The sequence below is a fragment of the Heptranchias perlo genome, chromosome 17, assembly GCF_035084215.1.
Source record: "Heptranchias perlo isolate sHepPer1 chromosome 17, sHepPer1.hap1, whole genome shotgun sequence".
In the NCBI taxonomy this organism is placed as follows: domain Eukaryota; kingdom Metazoa; phylum Chordata; class Chondrichthyes; order Hexanchiformes; family Hexanchidae; genus Heptranchias; species Heptranchias perlo.
Genome location: NC_090341.1, coordinates 5,205,497 through 5,226,952, shown reverse-complemented (window position 1 = coordinate 5,226,952; position 21,456 = coordinate 5,205,497). Strand labels below are relative to the sequence as shown.

At 47.4% G+C, this 21,456-nt stretch overlaps 1 protein-coding gene across 1 annotated transcript in view; it reads left to right on the top strand.

Annotated features, from left to right (window-relative positions):
* The window catches only part of LOC137334005 (podocalyxin-like protein 2), a 59,097-nt gene that overhangs the window by 9,588 nt on the left and 28,053 nt on the right, over window positions 1–21,456 (top strand). Inside the window, exon 3 of the mRNA XM_067998401.1 lies at window positions 19,258–19,527. Within this exon, the coding sequence (XP_067854502.1) occupies window positions 19,258–19,527 (270 nt within the window). The remainder of the gene's footprint in view (window positions 1–19,257; window positions 19,528–21,456) is intronic.

Here is a 21,456-nt window from a genome sequence, read left to right as displayed (position 1 = left end):
ATTAGGTAAATACTTGATAAAGAAACATTTGCAAGGCTATGGGGGGAGTGGGACTAATTGGATAGCTCTTTCAAAGAGCCAGCACAGGCACAATTGGCCTCCTTCTGTGCTGTATGATTCTTTGATTTATATTATGGGTGACTGATACTGCGGTCAGCAGGCTATTTTGTCACAGGCAACATTACGGCCAAGGACATCGTGTCATCCCCTGGTGCCCACACAAACGATCGTTCCAACGGATTCTCGGGATAACAGTTGGAAGGGTTGCTCCAGGAGCATTGGGACCACTTGTAGCTCCTTAACTATCCTCTCAGCTGAGGTCTATCACCTTAGCGCAGAACTTGAGAATTGAACCTGGGTCTTGTCGGCTCCTGTACCCCATTGTGGAGTGCCTACGTCCACTAAGCCACTGTGGGTGTTGGGTTAAGCTTGTTCAAATGGTACAACTCAACAATAACGTTATTTTGTTCTGCAAGCTGCAGCTCTGCTTCCTTGTGCCAATGTCTCTGTGGTGCAGGAGTCTTTGGGTGTCAGCTGTGGTGCAGTGGGCAGCACTTTCGCCTCTGAGTCAGAAGGTTGTGTGGTTCGAGTCCCACGCCAGAGACTTGAGCACAAAATCCAGGCTGACGCTCCCAGTATCAGTACCGAGGGAATGCTGCACTGTCGGAGATGCCGTCTCTCGCATGAGACGTTAAACAGCAGCCCCATCTGCCCTCTCAGGTGGATGTAAAAAAAAATCCCATGGTACTATTTTGAGGAAGAGAAGGGAAGTTCTCCCCTGCTGTCCTGGCCCAACATTTATCCCTCAGCCAACATCACTAAAACAGATTATCTGGTCATTATCACATTGCTGTTCGTGGGAGCTTGCTGCGCACAAATTGGCTGTTGCGTTTCCTACATTACAACAGTGACTATACTTCAAAAAGTACTTCATGCTATAAAGTGCTTTGGGATGTCCTGAGGTCGTAAAAGGTGCTTTATAAATGCAAGTTTTTTTATATATATATATATAAAACTAAATAGCAGAGTGATGTATGGGCGGAGATCGCAGTGTGATGTGACTACAGCTTTAGCAGTGTATCACCCAAAGAGGCTGGGCTTTGCTCTAATTGCTTCAGTAAAATTAAGTGCCTACCAGGCTTCTGATGGCTGTTAATTTAGTTCCCGTAGCTGTCAGGGACAAGGCTAATTTGCAACACAGCCAGTTCCTCCGATACTTTAGCAGTGGAACCATTAATGAATTTAAAGCTGCATTGCCCGGGAAATGGAATTTTGCGGTAGTTTGGTGTTTTTTTCAACCAAGGTGAATGATGAAGTTGGAAGGTCAGATAGATGTAACCATGAAGCTGTCGATTGTCGTTAAAAACCCAACTGGTTCCCTGCCATCCTTACCCGTTCTGGGCCTATATGTGACTCCAGTCCCACACCAAAGTTGCTGACTCTTAACGACCCTCTGAAGTGGCCGAGCGAGCCGCTCAGTTGTGTCACTTGGCTGCGACCTGGGCATTGAATTAGGACATAGCATTATCTGGCGATTTATCTCGTCGTTGTTTATGGGATCTACATTACAACAGTGACTACACTTCAAAAAGCGCTGCATGGGCTGCGAAGCCGCTTTGGGACGTCCTGCGGTCGTGCAAGACGCAAGTTTTTTTTTTATTTGTTTTTTGGCCAGCGAGTGATGCATTTACCCATTGACCCATTCGGGAACATGTCTCGAAGCAAAATATTATTATTACCTTCGCCGTCCAACCTCACCCCCAAAAAATTGCTAAATAGTAGATCATTTGTTTCTTATTTGAGTCATTGAAAGGACAGCCACTTTGCTGTGGAGAGTCTTGCTGCTTTCCCAAGAAACTTCCAGAAGATCAATGGGGGGTGGGAGGGGGGGGGGGGGTGGGGGGGGGGGGGGTGAAGGCAGGGAGGAGGTGGGGGGTTGGGAGGGGGGGGGGGGGTGGGGGGGGGGGTGGGGGGTGGAGGCAGGGAGGAGGTGGGGGGGGTGGGGGGGTTAGTGATGAATGCCATGAATCCATTAACCACAGGCTTCAGAATTGAATACCGCAGAGTCATTGATGTCTATCATGCACTTGGCCGCCGCTGGTTGTCGAGAAAACGTGTGATGGATCGGGTCAGAGCGGGAGTGCATTATTGGAAGCTGGCATGGCTGAATCATTAGGGGGGCTTCGTTGACAGGTTACTTATGGACTGGGTCTTGATTCGCTGACAGGAGGACTGTTGTACCAAGGAGGTGGAATGTGGCCACTCCGATCCAGAGTTACAATCTGCTGAGCAGAATAATAAGTAGAAAATCAGGTACCTGCTTTTCTCCCTTCCCCACCCCCCCCTTCCCTCCGTTCCCCCGCCGCCCCCCCCCCCGCAGCTTTGTCTCCCCTTTCTACCTCTTGAGGAGTACATCATTGGCTGTAAAGCACTTTTGGGTCATCCTGAGGTCGTGAAAGGCACTATATAAATGCAAGTTCTTTCTTTTCTTTCTCTCCTAAAGGCACTGACTCTTGCTCGGGTTCGGTTACACAGGGACTCTGGCTGAAAGGCAACGTGGCCGTCCGTAGCAGCCCCCGCCCCGCTGACCCCGACAGAGGTCAGCAAACTCGGCACGGACCGAGGAGCAAATCTGGGATCTTGATGGTCTGTGTGGCTCAATTCTGCACTGTTTGATGTACAGCAACAGCAACTTGCATTTATATAGCGCCTTTAACGTAGTAAAACGTCCCAAGGCGCTTCACAGGAGCGATTATCAAACAAAATTTGACACCGAGCCACATAAGGAGATATTAGTACAGGTGACCAAAAGCTTGGTCAAAGAGGTAGGTTTTAAGGAGCGTCTTAAAGGAGGAGAGAGAGGCGGAGAGGTTTAGGGAGGGAATTCCAGAGCTTAGGCCCTGGGCATTTGAACCATCTGGGGACTCAGTAGATTTTTATTTTAAAACCAAAATAAGTAACTAACCTCCTACAGATTGAGACACGGTTTCCAGAAAAGTGAATTAAAACCTGACTTCTGCTGTTGAACACTGTGCTCGGCGAATGCTTTGCAACTCCAAGTTTGCTGCGATTCTGGGACACTTTCTCAGACAGGACAGGGAGGCAGTGAGAAGGATAGAACGAGTAAAGTCTACACCCAGCGTCCCTCACAGAGCAGAAGGATGTCATGGTGCGTGAGGAGATTTCAGCCCCATGCCAGAGAGGTCGGCATGGGATCTTGAACTCGCCCTATTGTGTCATTTTCTCGCCTCTCGACGTAACCAAGTAACAGGGAAGAAGCAACGGATTGAGTTCCCCTTTGGTGGGATAGTGAAAGTGGAGGTCCCATTGTACCAGTGAACAATACACAGTCCTGTCACATCAATGGCTTCCATTCAGAGAGGGAATTGAGTGTGGCGGGGGTTGGGGGGGTTGGGGACAGCGATGCTGAGAGATCGCAAAAGGGTTTCGCTCCACTGCTGACATAAGTCTGATGTTCCCAAAACAGTGTGGAATACATTCTCATTCCTAGTGTCCTGCGGCCTTTAACGGCATGCAAGCCAGGGCCTGTATTTTTCTTTTCAGCTTTCTTTTCTCTTTCCCACAGTTGTCCATCTCTGAGTCAGAAGATTGTGGGTTTGAGTCCCCGCTCCAGAGACATGAGCCCAACATCTAGGCTTGACACTCCCATTGCAGTACTGAGGGAGTGCTACACTGTCGGAGGTGTCGTTTTTTGGATGAGAGGTCAAACCGAGTCCCCATCTGTTCTCCCCGGTGTTCTGGCCAATATTTATCTTTCAACCAACGTCACTAAAAAACAGATTATCTGATCATTATAAACATTGTTGTTTGTGGGAGCTTGCTGTGCGCAAAATTGGCTGCCACAGTTCCTATATTACAGTAGTGACTACACTTCATTGGCTGTAAAACGCTTTGGGACGTCCTGAGGTGGTGAAAGGCACTATATAAATGCAAGTCTTTTTTTAACGTAGAACTACATAGAATGTACAGCACAGAAACAGGCCATTCGGCCCAAATGGTCTATACTGGTGTTTATGCTCCACATGACTTCATCTGACTTCATCTAACCCTATCAGCATAATCTTGTCTTACTTTTTCCCTCATGTATTTATCTGCTTAAATGAATCTTTTCTCTCTAATCTCTCTTTCCCTCTAGCACACACTCTCTCCAAAGAACCATTTGCATTTTGCCTTATATACCCAACTTGCACCTCCCTTTCCCCAGAGAGGCACTACCTTCCCACTGCCCAATACTTTAAGAAGAAAGAAAGAACTTGCATTTATATCACGCCTTCCCAAAGTGCTTTATAGCCAATGAAGTACTGTCATTGATGTAATGTAGGAAACACGCCAACCAATTTGCACACAGCAAGGTCCCACAGACAGCAAATGACCAGATAATCTGTTTTACTGATGTCAGTTGAGGGATAAATATTGGCCAGGACACCAGGGAGAGCTCCCCTGCTCGTCTTTGAAATAGTGCCCTGGGATCTTTTACGTCCACCTGAGAAGGCAGATGGGGGCCTCAGTTTAATGGCTCATCTGAAAGACAGCACCATCCAGCAGTGTAGTACTCCCTCAGTACTGCACTGGAAGTGTCAGCCTGGATTATGTGCTCAACTCTCTGAAGTGGGGCTTAAGAACTTACAACCTTCTGACTCAGAGGCAAGAGTCCTGCCCACTGAGCTACTTAGAGGTGTTTAAATACCATGTAGTTCCATGGACCCCACGAAAGTTTAAATGAACATCCCCACTAATTTGCATCTATCTCAAGGTACGGACACCAAGAGATCCGAGTGTTCTGATTTGGGACTTATCCGCCAGTGAGGGGCAGCGCTGGGAACAGCCCTTTCCAAGATCGCCAAGACGAAAAGATTCAGACAGTAATATAAGTCCATGTAGAAACTGAGATGCAGAGGCTTTGCATATGGTCCATGGGCTATAGTTTGGGCAACTTAGCTGTAGAGGGAGAAGCATACAGACTCTCCTAACCCCACACCCAGCACAGAAGCTGAACGCACTTGTGTTGCCTGTATCTTGACAAGCTAATGGAGTACATTTTCATATCTGCTGACATTTACTTTGAAGTCTCACACGCAAAGAAAGGCATCAGAGGGCACCAGGTGCCCAAGCAAGAATCAACACTTTGAAGAGGGTAGAAAATTCATAGAATCATACAGCACAGACGGAGGCCATTCAGCCCATCATGCCTGTGCCAGCTGTTTGAAAGAGCTATCTAATTAGTCCCACTACCCCCCACCCCCAGTGTTTCCCCATAGCCCTGCAAATCTTTTCTTTCCAAATATATACCCAATTCTCTTTTGAAAGTTACTACTGAATCTGCTTCCACCATCCTTTCAGGCAGCGCATTCCAGATCATAACAACCAGATGTGTAAAAAAAAAATTCTTCTCATCTTCCCCCTGGTTCTTTTGCCAATTATCTTAAATCTGTGTCCTCTGGTTACCGACCCTCCTGCCAGTGGAAACAGTTTCTCATTGTTTATTCTATCAAAACCGCTAATAATTTTAAACATTTCTATTAAATCTCCCCTTACTCATCTCTGCTCTAAGGAGAACAATCCCAGCTTCTCCAGTCTCTCCACATAACTGAAGTCCCTCGTCCCTGGTACCATTCTGGTAAATCTCTTCTGCACCCTCTCCAAGGCCTTGACGTCCTTCCTAAAGTGTGGTGCCCAGAGTTGGACACAATACTCCAGCTGAGGCCTAACCAGTGATTTATAAAGGTTTAACATAACTTTCTTGCTTTTGCCTCTATTTATAAAACCAAGGACCTGTATGCTTTTTTTAACAGCTTTCTCAACTTGTCCTGCCACCTACAAAGATTTGCCTGTTACTATTCTCCACATTGTTTACAACATTTCCAAGTTTCGCATCATCTGCAAACTTTGAAATTATGCCCTGTGTACCAAAGTCCAGGTCATTAATATATATCAAAAGAGCAGTGGTCCTAACAGCTCTGGGGGATACCACTGTATACTTCCCTCCAGCCTGAGAAACAACCATTGAAAGAAAAATAAATAATGCTGGCCTCTTATGCCCGGAATACAAAATCGAATCCCCTGGAATGTCCAATACAATGGGAATAAAGATCTTGTCTCTTGTGCACTTGGAAGCTATATGAAAGGAGCAAGTGTAGTTTTAATCCGTTCCCAGTGAATAAAAAATTCCCAGCACAAAACGACCCCACTGACTGGCAGAAAAATAAGACAAGCAAAAAGCAGGCAGCTCTACTTAGTTAATTTAAGGATCGGCAGGGCAGCGTGCCACCCGGTGTTCAGTCCCTTTTGGAGAGAAATGTTAGGATGACGGGATCTGACTTGAATGTCGCCTGTTACATAAATGTTCAGAACAGTTCCACTTTCATCTGGGTTTTTTTGCTCTCGGCCCCAAAAGATCAAAACTATTTTTCCTGTCAGTTTTCTCTTCGGAAGGCTCTTTGGGAAAAATTCGATAGCGCCCATTTTCGGGCGGGGGTAGCGTGATCCGCTATGGCCCCGCACCCGATGGCCCCCACGCAGGCAGCATGTGAATTTCAAGCTTACCAGGATATCTCATCAGCAGCCTCTCAGCAGCGGGGGTAGCGCTGGCTGCATGGAGAATGAGGAAGCCGGAAATGGGGCGTGCTCAGCGCACGTCATCAGCAGCCTGCACCTCTTAAAGGTGCAGGTGCACGTTTTAAATGGGACATGCACAGTCCACTCGAGGGAGAGAAAGATGGCTGCAAGGATGGCAGGACCGGCGCGAGAGAGGGCCCCACGCTTCTTGGATGATGCACTGGAGGCCCTGGTGGAAAGGGTGGATGAAAGGAGGGCCAACATGTACCTGCAGGGTGGCAGGAGACCCTCCACACTGCAGCTCCGCAGGCATTGGCAGGATGTGGCCCAGGAAGTGAACGCCAGGAGCATGGCACCACGCACGTGGGTGCAGTACCGAAAGAAGCTCAATGATTTGACACGAGTGGTCAAGGTGAGTGAACGCAAGTGTCAAGTGGCACATTCTACCAACTGCCCTACTGCTCCACGCATCACACCCCCTGTCACCCACTCACCAACAAACACTGCCCATCTATACGCAATGCTGCGCTTGGTACTATGTGTGGTTGCATCTCACCCACACATAGTACCACACTTGCAGGCCACACAACCACCACTCACAGGTCATACACACTGGCAGCTATTTGACCATGACAGGCACATTACCCACACACCCTGCAGGATACTCACTGACACACTGTCCTCTGTCTTGAAGGAGAAGGTGGCGCATAACAGCCGGCAGCAGGAGGGACCTGAGGGTGGGCGAGCACGTTTACACATCCTCACCCCGCTGGAGGAGACAGTGCTTCGGGTCATTGGGCGGGCCGTCGCTGCTGCCGTGACAACATGCTGCGCTGGAGGTCTCTGCATATCTAACGCTCCTTCTCGTTTCCCATATCTCCCTCCTCCCATAATCTTTTCTGACTCACGTGCTGCAGATGCTGTCGGCACGCACGTCTTACTTACTCCTCTCCCCGCTCCACGACTCAACCTGTCTCCCTTTGTCATTGTAGATACCCAAGAACATGTGGCGGCACATCTGAGGAGGAGGAGGAGGGGGAGGAGGAGGAGGAGGGGGAGGAGGAGGGGGACATTGAAGCCACACCGTCACTCGACCTGACACTCACTTCCACCAGCTCAGAGTCTGACACTACGCTTTGTTTAGAGGCTAGTTTAGAGGAGGGATCTGCACGTGGTGAGACACCGAACACAAGTGCGCAGGAGACAGAGCCGGGGGAACAGATACCGCAGGTGCTAGTTCACCGGAGGGCGAGGTCGCTCACTAGTTCTGCTGCGGAGGAGTCAGATGAGGACTTTGATGGGCCAGGTTACAGAAGACGGCTGATGGGCGTACACCACCAAATGCTCGGGGCACTGGAAATCCTGCCAGAAAGCCTGCGCACAATGAGAAGGGACTTGGAGGAGTCCAGCTCCAACTTGGCTCAGGGCTTTGAGCAGAGCTTGGAGCCCATCCTTTCCAACATGGAACGGGTGGTCACCTCCATCAGCACACTTGTGGAACCCACCGCGATGCAGCGTCTGCTGGCCGATGTTGCGGCTCCCATCGCAGCACAAACCGATGTCATCAAAGGTCTGCAAGCTACGGTTGCTGCTCAGTTTCTGCAATGGAAGCTCAGGCTGCTGCTATCGTCGCTCTGGGGACCAGTGTTGAACGGGGCTTCGAGGGCGTCACAGCACAGAGAGAGAGGGAAACCAGGGAATTATAGACCAGTTAGCCTAATATCTGTTGTGGGGAAAATGCTGGAGTCGATAATTAAGGATCGGGTGACTGAACACCTGGAGAATTTTCAGTTAATCAGAGAGAGCCAGCATGGATTTGTGAAAGGTAGGTCGTGCCTGACAAACCTGATTGAATTTTTTGAAGAGGTGACTAAAGTAGTGGACAGGGGAATGTCAATGGATGTTATTTATATGGACTTCCGGAAGGCATTTGATAAGGTCCCACATAAGAGACTGTTAGCTAAGATAGAAGCCCATGGAATCGAGGGAAAAGTACGGACTTGGTTAGGAAGTTGGCTGAGCGAAAGGCGACAGAGAGTAGGGATAATGGGAAGGTACTCACATTGGCAGGATGTAACTAGTGGAGTCCCGCAGGGTCTGTCTTGGGGCCTCAATTATTCACAATATTTATTAACGACTTAGATGAAGGCATAGAAAGTCTCATATCTAAGTTTGCCGATGACACAAAGATTGGTGGCATTGTAAGCAGTGTAGATGAAAACAAAAAATTACAAAGCGATATTGATAGATTAGGTGAATGGGCAAAACTGTGGCAAATGGAATTCAATGTAGACAAATGTGAGGTCATCCACTTTGGATCAAAAAAGGATAGAACAGGGTACTTTCTAAATGGTAAAAAGTTAATAACAGTGGATGTCCAAAGGGACTTAGGGGTTCAGGTACATAGATCATTGAAGTGTCATGAACAAGTGCAGAAAATAATCAATAAGGCTAATGGAATGCTGGCCTTTATATCTAGAGTACTGGAGTACAAGGGGGCAGAAGTTATGCTGCAGCTATACAAAACCCTGGTTAGACCGCACCTGGAGTACTGTGAGCAGTTCTGGGCACCGCACCTTCGGAAGGATATATTGGCTTTGGAGGGAGTGCAGCGTAGGTTTACTAGAATAATACCCGGACTTCAAGGGTTAAGTTACGAGGAGAGATTACACAAATTGGGGTTGTATTCTCTGGAGTTTCAAAGGTTAAGGGGTGATCTGATCGAAGTTTATAAGATATTAAGGGGAACGGATAGGGTGGATAGAGAGAAACTATTTCCGCTGGTTGGGGATTCTAGGAGTAGGGGGCACAGTCTAAAAATTAGAGCCAGGCCTTTCAGGAGCGAGATTAGAAAACATTTCTACACACAAAGGGTGGTAGAAGTTTGGAACTCTCTTCCGCAAACGGCAATTGATACTAGCTCAATTGCTAAATTTAAATCGGAGATAGATAGCTTTTTGGCAATCAAAGGTATTAAGGGATATGGGCCAAAGGCAGGTATATGGAGTTAGATCACAGATCAGCCATGATCTTATCAAATGGCGGAGCAGGCACGAGGGGCTGAATGGCCTAATCCTGTTCCTATGTTCCTATGTTCCACTCCAGCAATCCGTTCTCCAGCTGATCACCAGGATTGCTGAGGTGCCGGCCCGGGAGAATGGCAGTGGCGCCATGGCAGTCGGATCTGCTGTCCTCTCTCAGGACGACAGCATTCCTGCTCCCACCCCTGCCTCTCTGCCAGTGCCCTTATTGTTGCCTATCGGCCAGCCAGTCCAGACTGCTGCAGCCCATACTGAGATGGTGCAGTCTGAAGCCGGGCTCTCCCTGCCCAGAGTTGCTCAAGGTCGTCCTCCAAGGCCATCTGCACGCTCCTCCATTGAAGGCCAGCAGCCTCCCACCACCCGTGCTCCAGCCACTGGGGAAGCACTTCGTAGGAGCACTAGGATAGGTAAAGGCACACGAACAACAGGCACTAGGGCAATGCACAAGGGTGAATAGTTCTGTTCTGTTTCCATAATTTAATTTATTAATTGATAAATGTGACTTTGAATTTCACAGCTGATAAAAGAAAGACCTTGCATGAGATGAATGACCGGTTAAATAATGTTTTGTGGAAGGAGGCATGTCGATCAGGACAACTCCCTTTTCTTCGAATCGTGGCCTTTTAGATCCACCTAAACAGGCCTTAGTTTTAATGTCTACATTTGGGCAGCACCTCTGACAATCTGGAAGTAAAAAGCTGGTATCAGTAAAAATGACCATGAAGCTGTCAAATTGTCACAAAAACCCAACTAATGTCCTTTTGGGAAGGAAACCTGCCGTCCATACTCGGCATGGGCCTATATGTGACTCCAGCCCCACACCGACTCTGAAGTGGGCCTAGCAAACCCCTCGGTTGTATTGAAACAGCTTCCACCGGTTCAAGAAGGCCCACCGCCATCACCTTCTCAGGGTAACCAAGGCCGAGCAATAAATGCCGGTCTTGCCAGTGACGCCCACATCCCGAGAATGAATAATAAAATAAAAATATAGCACTCCCTCAGCGCTGCAGAAGCGGCCTAGATTATAGGCTCAAGTTCCGGTGTGGGGCCTGATCTCCAAATCATCTGTCGCAAGAATGCTGCCAACTGAGCTGAGCTTGTACCTAAAGGAGTTGAGCTGATGCCTCACAGTTCCCCACAGGGAGGGAGGGGGGGGGGAATGAGCAGAAATGGGGTCACTCCTGGGATGGTCTTATGAGTACCCAACTCACTGGTTCCAGAACAAGATCAGCACAGGCCTGGATGAAAATGAGGCGTGAGGCAGGTAGACCCAAGTAAGGGGACCAGGAGAAGGCCCCTTAAAAGCAAAGAGTCTCGCCAAAGAAATCTAAGTGGAAAAAGCTTTGCATCGTAGAGGGTTACTGCCCCTCTATGCGGGAGAGCCCGCTGAGTGGTGAGAAGTCAACTTTGCCCGAGGGAGGGGAGAGAAAATTTGGTTCGCAAATTCAGAGGAGTCAACTCATGCAAACCTTCCCAGCAGCCAGTTATACAGCAGGGGTTGCAGTGCCTTGATACCTGGTCATCTGTCTGCCCACTCAGCCTAATGGTAAAGAAAAAATAACAGCCAAAATAAAAATAGGGATAGGGACCGGCTTACACACATCTTTCATCTCTAGGATTTCCATTCAAATCCAGCACAGATTGATGAGCAGAAATTTCCTCTAACTAAATGTCGGGAAGACCGAAGCCATTGTCTTTGGTCCCCGCCACAAACTCCGTTCCCTCGCCACCGACTCCATCCCTCTCCCTGGCCACTGTCTGAAGCTGAACCAGACCGTTCGCGACCTTGGCGTCCTATTTGACCCTGAGATGAGCTTCCAACCACATATCCGCTCCGTCACCAAGACCGCCTACTTCCACCTCAGTAACATCACCGGTCTCTGCCCTGCCTCAGTTGCTGAAACCCTCATCCCTGCCTTTGTTACCTCCAGACTAGATTATTCCAATGCTCTCCTGGCTGGCCTCCCATCTTTCACCTTCCATAAACTTAAGCTCATCCAAAACTTTGCTGCCCGTATCCTAACTCGCACCAGGTCCCGTTCACCCATCACTTCTGTGCTTACTGACCTACATTGCCTCCCAGTCCGGCAATGCCTCTATTTTAAAATTCTCCTCCTAATGTTCAAATCCCTCCAGGGCCTCGCCCCTCCCTATCTCTAAACCCTCCTCCAGCCCTACAACCCTCCAAGATCTCTGCGCTCCTCCAACTCTGGCCTTATGCGCATCCCCGTTTTTAATCACTCCACCATTGGCGGCCGTGCCTTCAGCTGCCTGGGCCCTAAGCTCTGGAATTCCCTCCCTAAACCTCTCTACCCCTCTCTCCTCCTTTAAGACCAAGCTTTTGGTCACCTGTCCTAATATCTCCTTATGTGGCTCGGCGTCAAATTTTGTTTGATAATCGCTCCTGTGAAGCACCTTGGTTTTACTAGGTTAAAGGCGCTATATAAATTCAAGTTGTTGTTATTATTGAAAATCTCTCTCTCTGCTGGCTGTGAGGCTCCTGCATGAAATGCAGGTTAGGCTGTCTTAATCCAGTTCCAATTGAGCTCGGATTGACAGCATGAAAATGACCACCCCTGCCGCCCCCTCATCCAGCACTAATTGAGAGTTCAACACACAATAGCCATTGGAGAGACCGCAGGGTGGCTGGTGGGGGAAGTGGAGCAATGTCATTCTGGTGCAACAGGGGACGCCATTCTGGGATTGGAGCTGAGGCACTTTGTGGGGAGGATGGAGGGAGGGGGCTTTGATCTGCATCTAACCCATCTGACTTGGGGGGTGCTTGAAGCTGGGCTGTTGGTAACTGTCCTGTCCCCATCCAGCACCCCGATGAGCAAAAAAAAAAGTGCCTGGAATCAATTGTCCATTAAGGGGTTAACGCTGAGGGAGGACGACAGGGAATTCAGGAGCGAGGCAACGGGATAATTTTCTGTAGATCTACCAAAGAAAAATGTGGACTTAGCGTTTGAGAAGGAACTCAAACTTAGCATTTGAGTTACTTCTCAAATGCTAAGCGACTTAGCGCTGGGGGAGGAGGGGGAATCGCCTGTGCCAACCACAAAGAGACCAGTCTTTCTCTGTCTGACCCAACACAACAGCACTTCAGTGCTGCCAGATCCTGAGAACCACGATGTCAGGGATTACGATGAGATCCCCAGCCTGGTCCAAGAAAACTCTTAATCCACCGGCTGGTATTGCTTGCTGAGGTAAACTTACTGACAGCCTCACTCCAGTGAACTCCAGTAACCTTTCATTTGAGTGGCAGCTGGGGTGGGGAGTGAGGGGAGTTGTTGGGAAATCTAGGGGAAGGACAACATGTTGTAGACACTCCCGAAGTTGAAAAGAAAATGAGAATAGAAAAGGCTAACTGGGAGGTATGATCACATGATTCTATTCTCCATGTTACAAGAACATAAGAAATAGGAGCAGGAGTAGGCCAATCAGCCCCCTCGAGCCTGCTCCGCCATTCAATAAGATCATGGCTGATCTGATCCTAACCTCAAATTTAAATTCATGTCCAATTTCCTGCCCGCTCCCCGTAACCCCTAATTCCCTTTACTTCTCGGAAACTGTCTATTTCTGTTTTAAATTTATTTAATGATGTAGCTTCCACAGCTTCCTGGGGCAGCAAATTCCACAGACCTACCACCCTCTGAGTGAAGAAGTTTCTCCTCATCTCAGTTTTGAAAGAGCAGCCCCTTATTCTAAGATTATGCCCCCTAGTTCTAGTTTCAACCATCCTTGGGAACATCCTCACCGCATCCACCCGATCAAGCCCCGTCACAATCTTATATGTTTCAATAAGATCGCCTCTCATTCTTCTGAACTCCAATGAGTAGAGTCCCAATCTACTCAACCTCTCCTCATATGTCCGCCCCCTCATCCCCGGGATTAACCGAGTGAACCTTCTTTGTACTGCCTCGAGAGCAAGTATGTCTTTCCTTATGTATGTTCTTCTTCCTCCTCCCCTGTATTCTCAATCCATCAAACTCAAGACCCAATGGGGGTAATTTTGACTTTGGATGATAGTGTAAAATGGACGATATCCATTCTGCCACCGACTATACTGATACCTCCTGATTACTGGAGTGATGTATAGTCAGTGGCTGAATGGATATTGTCTATTTTACACTATCACCCAAAGTCAAAATTACCCCCATTTCATCGTGGGTTTGCCTTGTGATAATGGAATGTTTTACCTGAGATTAGGATTACACATGAAAAATACTTAACATCGTTTGGTTTAACCCCATTGGAAGTGTATCCCTGACTTCCTCTCCCCAATTGATTTAATTTCATCTCATAGGATTACGTGCCTGTATCCTAACCCGCACCTAGTCCCATTCACCCATCACCCCCTGTGCTCGCTGACCTAGATTGGCTCCCGGTCCGGGAATGCCTCGATTTTAAAATTCTCATCCTCGTTTTCAAATCCCTTCATGGGCCTCACCCCTCCCTGTCTCTGTAACTTCCTTCAGCCCTACAACCCTCCGAGATCTCTGCACTGCTCCAATTCTGGCCTCTTGCGCATCCCTGATTTTAATCGCTCCACCATTGGCGGCCGTGCCTTTAGCTGCCTAGGCCCTAAGCTCTGGAATTCCCTCCCTAAACCTCTCCGCCACTCTACCTCTCTCTCCTCCTTTAAGATGCTCCTTAAAACCTACCTCTTTGACCTCTTTCACTTGTCCTAATATTTCCTTATGTGGCTCAGTGTCCAAGTTTGTTTGACAACGCTCCTGTGAAGCTCCTTGGGATGTTTTACTACGTTAAAGGCGCTATATAAATGCAAGTTGCTGTTGTTGTTTAGCCGTGCGGTTAGGAGACACTAGCTGACCTGGTGCTTTTCTGACAGTTAGTCTGTGATCTGAGCACAGCTACACTGTGTAACTGGGAACATGGCCTATCCCTTTAAGACCGCTGCTTTAGTGCTCCCTGTAGGGACAGTTAGAGGCTAATTGTTGTAAATTTCTCTAGATTGGCAACTGCCTGGCTCCTCCCCTTGTTATGCCAATGCGCTCTCCAGGTTATCTGAATTTCAGAAAAAAACAGGAGGAAATTAGTGGCTTTCTTTCCCCTTTTGTATACTCTTTGTAAGATTATTCAGTTGTGGACAAAGTGTAACATGTACTGGAGCTTAAAGGGTTAAATTATGAGGACAAATTATTGCATAAACTTGGTTTGTATACCCTTGAGTTTAGAAGGTTGAGGGTGTGATCTAATTGAGGTCTTTAAAATGATAAAGGGAATCCAGAACAAGGGGGCATAATCTCAAAATAATAAGAGCTCGGCCATTCAGGAAACACTTTTTCACACAAAGGATAGTAGAAATCTGGAATTCTCTTCCCCCAAAAGGCTGTGGATACTGGGGGACAATTGGAGCTTTCCAGACTGAGATTGATAGATTTTTGTTAGGTAAGGGTATCAAGGGATATGGAGAAAAGGTGGGTAAATGGGAGTTGAGGTACAGATCAGCTATGATCTAATAGAATGGTTGAACAGACTCCAGGGGCTGAATGGACTCCTCCTGTTCCTCTGTACAAAGTACAATAGAACCCCTAATATCTGCACCCCCAATTATCCACAATAATGTTAGTGGGAGTCGGGATTTATTTCTCATGAATCTTTGTCCTGTATGGTGATTCACCCTAAATGGATACTCTACCATGTGATTCACCCTGTAGTGGTACTGTACCATGTGATTTACCCTCCACTGACACTGTGCCATGTGATTCACCCTGTAGTGATACTGTACCATGTGGTTCACACTACACTGACACTGTACCATGTGATTCACCCTACACTAATACTGTACCATGTGGTTCACACTACACTAATACTGTACCATGTGGTTCACACTACATTGACACTGTGCCATGTGATTCACCCTGTAGTGATACTGTACCACATGATTCACACTACACTGATAATGTAGCATGTGATGCACACTGCACTGATACTGTATCATGTGACTCAGGGCAGTAATACTGTACCAGGTGACTGACTGTAGTGATACTGTACCATGTGACTGACTGTAGTACTGTACCTTGTGACTGATTTTAGTTCTGTACCAACCGCCTCACACTACAATGTGGTACAATCTGTACAGTCTTAAGGGGGAGAGTATATTTTAAAGCAATCGTGAGCTTCGGAAATGCATCACGAACCTCTCGCTAAAACGCACTCTGATTTATCCCGTTTAAGGAATAGGTACCGGTTAAAGCCTCCACAGCGCTGTGCCCCCAGTGTATACCTGCCACCTATCTGCCCACCTCGGTTACCTGTCTGGGTTTTCCTCGCAGTTTCCCATGTCCCCCCAGTTTGCTATTATCAGGAAGCTTCGCTCTCATTCTTATTGTGTCTGTGCCCCAAATCGTTTATGTAAATGGAATCTCGTGAACCGCACAGATATTGGATCAAAGCTTGTATCGTCTCCTCTCTAACGCTCTGTACCACAGCTATACTCATAACTAGGCTGACAAGGCAATTGTGAGCTGCCATCAGAAAATCTGTATGTGTCAGATGAAAGAAGCCGTTTTCTGAGTCAACGTGCTGCAATACAAAAATCCATTCAGTCATTCAATCCACACACACACAAAAAAAAACATATTTGCCACAAAAATAATTAGATTTCTGGAACATTCAATGGCCTGCAAGAAGGGGTTGTCAATCGACCAGCTGTTATTTTCTGCACTGAATATTAAACGGGTGTTGTTGCTGTGGTAAAGCAGCTCACAAATTTAATATAGAATCATTTGGCATAGAAGAAGGCCATTCAGCCTCATGTGCCCGTGCTGCCTCTTTGAAAGAGCTATCCAATTAGTCCCACTGCTCTCTCCCCATTACCCTGCAAATTTTTCCTTTTCAAGTATATATCCAATTCCCTTTAGAAAGGCACTGCATCTTTAATTAACCCTAAGAAGTGTGGCACTGCCCCTTTAATTACCCATGAGAAGTGTGGCACTGCCCCTTTAATTACCCATGAGAAGTGTGGCACTGCCCCTTTAATTACCCATGAGAAGTGTGGCACTGCCCCTTTAATTACCCATGAGAAGTGTGGCAATGCCCCTTTAATTAACAGTTGAGAATTGTGGCAAATCGGGGTGCGGCCAAGCAAAACTGCGGTCTCTTTTGTTTAACACTTTGAATCTTTCAGTCTGGCACAATTTTATTGCAGTTACTTTGTCGTCCGTTAAGAATTGATTTGAGGAAGCAGTCACAGCAAAGGCCCCCTCCCAGCGCCGAAAATAAAAAGCTTCGGCATGAGAACGGGCTTTCTAACCTGACCCATTCTGTTTTAGACTAGATACAGATTTTCACTCTGCACAGGTGCTAGGACTGTATAGCTGCCCTCTCTTTCTGTGCAGTTCTCAAACACCCACAGTGTTACTTGTGGAGGCAAACAAAACAGGCTGTAATAAAGAGTGACCTTTCAGCTAACCCACATCATAGGACTCTACCCACACAGTGCAGTTCCATAACCAATCATTGCATCTTAGAAAGCATGTTTATCTTTTTTGTTGCTAGCTTGGTATCAGCTGTGGCTCAGCGGGTAGCACTTCTGGCCTTCTGAGGTAGGAAGGTTGTGGGTTTAAATCCCACTACCCGAGACTTCAGTACAAAATCTGGTTAACACTCCATTGCAGCATTGAGGCTGTGCTGTTGTCACCTTGAATGAGATATTGAACTGAGGCCCTATCTGCCCCCTCACATGGATGTAACAGATCCTATGGCACTATTTTGAAGAAGAGTAGGGGGAGTCAGGAGGCAAGTGACTCATCTCCTGACTCCCCAAAGCCTTTCCACCATCGACAAGGCACAAGTCAGGAGTGTGATGGAATACTCTCCACTTGCCTGGATGAGTGCAGCTCCAACAACACTCAAGATGCTCGACACCATCCAGGACAAAGCAGCCCGCTTGATTGGCACCCCATCCACCACCCTAAACATTCACTCCCTTCACCACCAGCGCGCCGTGGCTGTAGCGTATACCATCCACAGGATGCTTTGCAGCAACTCGCCAAGGCTTCTTCGACAGCACCTCCCAAACCCGCGACCTCTACCACCTAGAAGGACAAGAGCATCAGGCACATGGGAACAACACCACCTGCACGTTCCCCTCCAAGTCACACACCATCCCGACTTGGAGATATATCACTGTTCCTTCATCGTCGCTGGGTCAAAATACTGGAACTCCCCACCTAACAGCACTGTGGGAGAACCTTCACCACATTGACTGCAGCGGTTCAAGAAGGCGACTCACCACCACCTTCTCAAGGACAATGAGGGATGGGCAATAATTGCTGGCCTTGCCAGCGACGCCCACATCCCATGAACAAATAAAAAAAAGTTCTCCCTGGTGTTCTGACCAATATTTATCCCTCAACCAACATCACTAAAACAGATTATCTGGCCATCATCGCATTGCTGTTTGTGGGATCTTGCTGTGTGCAAATTGGCTGTTGCGTTTCCTACATTACAACAGTGACTACACTGTACTTCATTGGCTGTAAAGTGCTTTGGGACATCCTGAGCTTGTGAAGGGGGCTATATAAATGTAAGCACCTCCCCACCCCCCAGCCTTTAAGAGATGGTCAGAGGTTCTGCCCTTTACAAGGCCGAGCAGGAATTCCCGTGCATGGTTAGGACCCAGCCTGGTTTCTGCTGTTCTGGTGGCCTCCTGCCAGGGTTATGCCAGAATGGCTGCGGGTTTTCGGTCCCTATAATTCTAAGTCTTTTTTTGTACCTTGTCCAAGAGTAAGAAATGGGAGCTAGAAGAGACTTCCTCGGTCTAGTAAAAGATGTGCTGCAGACCATGACATAACTCTGATCTAAAGTGGAGTAAACATTGGTGCAGTAATTATTTTCTGCCTATGGATGTCCTTTGCTTTTTAAATGTAGCATTTACTATATATCTGATCAGGACATCTACTGGCAGAGCAGAAATTCTGCAACTATTAAAAAAAACAAACACATTTGGACTCTTTTTACTTTGGGAGAACCCTTGAGTTGTGAAGTGAGACTTGACGAACTAACTTGTTTGCATTTGAACAAAGAAGGTAGGGTGGGGGATTTGGGGGTTAAATGGGATTTTGTTTAAATGGGTTGAAATAACCTTCAGAGGAGTTTGATACAAACAGGTACGATGGTAATATAACCTCAGTCCAACTCTCAGCCTTGCTTTTGATCTCACTTTGTTTCCAGAAACCCTTGAATAAATTCTTGAGTGTTATGTAGAATATGATAGGCCCTGAGTTACTGAGACCATGGAAGTATTAAGCCCAGGAAGGGAAGTGAGGCAGGATGTGATGTAAGATGTACGGTTAGAGAAGCATTCCAGAGATTTGCTTGATTGACCTTTGTAGAGGAAGGTGGACAGGTAAGAGCTTTGCAGAACCTTTCCACTTGAGACTAAATGGATTAGGTAGAGTCTGTGTAAGGGTAGATTGTGCAGTGGTCTGTAGAAGGAGATTAAATGGGTTGGGTTGAGTTCACGTAAGAGTAGATTGTACAGTGGTCTGTAGAAGGAGATTAAATGGGTTGGGTAGAGTCCACAATAGGGTAGTTTGCATGTGGTCGGTTGTCTGTAATTTTCAATCTGCGGCTGATTTTGTTGAAACTTTTCCCCCCTTTTTTTGTATAGGTTCGTTATGCTTTTTTCTTGCAATGGCTGAAGAGGTAGACACAGACGTATTTACGGCTGCTCCAGGGAAGGACCTCATCACAGTTGGACATTTGGACGTCGCATCAGCAGAAGTAGAACCAGATGCATTATGGAAAGAAGGACAGATTGTGGGCATTCCTGTGCTTGAGCCATTGCCGGTGGCTGTAGATTCTCGGGAAGAATCGAACAGTTCAAAATTAGAACTGTTATGGAATGCTGGGGTCCACGAAGAGCCAGGATCGTCCTCAGGTGTGTCTCAGAAACCATCGGTACTACAGAGGGTGGGGGGTATGTAATGTCTCTTACATGGTCCACAATCACATTCATGAACCATGGGAGTGGGTAGGTGGCTGACTGACTATCTCACAGGACCTTGGCCAGTGCTGCTCCCACAACCGTCAAAGGGGAGCCTAAGCAGGGAGCCTTGGAGCCTTTTTGGTTTGCGTATGTTGTATTGGTCATACAACTTGCATTGATGTAGCCCCTTTAACATAGAAAATGTTCCAAGGCACTTTACAAAGGTTGGTGAAAAGTAGAAAAAGATATATAGAAATAAAGGATGCCGATCCATGGGGGAAGAGATTAGGTGACCGATAGCTTGGTTAAAGACATAGGTTTTCAGGAGACTTCTAAATCATAGAGAATCATAGAAAGGTTGCAGCATGGAAGGAGGCCCATCGGCCCATCGAGTCCATGCCGGCTCTATGCAAGAGCAATCCAGCTAGTCCCACTCCCCCGCCCTATCCCCATAGCCCTACAAATTTTTTTCTTTCAAGTACTTATCCAGTTCCCTTTTGAAGGCCATGATTGAATCTGCCTCCACCACCCCCTCGGGCAGTGCATTCCAGATCCTAACCACTCGCTGTGTAAAAATATTTTTCCTCATGTCTCCTTAGGTTCTTTTGCCAATCCCCTTAAATCTATGTCCTCTGGTTCTTGACCTTTCCGCCAATGGGAACAGTTTCTCTCTATCTACTCTGTCTGGACCCTTCATGATTTTGAACACTTCTATCAAATCTCCTCGCAAACTTCTCTGTTCCAGGAGAACAACCCCAGCTTCTCCAGTCTATCCATGAAATTAAAGTCCTTCATCCCTGGAATCAATCTACTAAATCTCTTCTGCACCCTCTCTAAGGCCTTCACATCTTTCCTAAAGTGCGGTGCCCAGGACGGGACACAATACTCCAGTTGTGGCCGAACCAGTGTTTTATAAAGGTTCATCATGGCTTCCATACTTTTGTACTCTTATGCCTCTATTTATAAAGCCCAGGATCCAGTAAGCTTTTTTAACCGCTTTCTCAACCTGCCCTGCCACCTTCAACGATTTGTGCACATATACCCCCAGATCTCTCTGTTCCTGTACCCCTTTTAGAATTGTGCCCTCTAGTTTATCTTGCCTCTTCTCGTTCTTCCTACCGAAATGTATCACTTCGCATTTTTCTGCATTAAATTTCATCTGCCGCATGTCTGCCCATGCCACCAGCCTGTCTATATCCTCTTGAAGTCTATCACTGTCCTCCTCACTGTTTAGTGCCCTTCCAAGTTTTGTGTCATCTGCAAATTTTGAAATTGTGCCCTGTACATCCAAGTCCAAGTCATTAATATATATCAAGAAAAGTAGTGGCCCCAGCAACGACCCTTGGGGAACACCACTGTACACCTCCCTCCAATCCGAAAAACAACCGTTCACCACTACTCTCTGTTTCCTGTCACTAAGCCAATTCTGAATCCATGTTGCTACTGCCCTCTTTATTCCATGGGCCACAATCTTGATGATAAGCCTGCCATGCGGCACTTAATCAAACGACAAAAGGTGCAGAGAAGCGGAGAGGAGAGGGGTTTGGGGCAGAGTTCCAGAGAGTGGGGTCAAGGCGGCTGAAAACTCTGCCACCAATGGTGGGGCCAAGGGAGATGGGGGGGTGGCGGGGGTGCACAAAAGGCAGAGAACCAAAGAACGATGAAAAGATCATGGGATAGCTTGAGATGAAGAAGGCCCTTTGCTCATCTGATCTCATCCTTTCAGAACACCAGCTTTACTGTCTCCCGTACTGTTACAGCATCTGTCCCTTAAATGAATCCAGCGTCATGGCTTCAACCAACATCCCTGGTAACTCGCTCCAGCGGTTGGACCCACCCCTCCCACCCCCACATCTGTGCAAAGAAACACTCCTTGGTGTT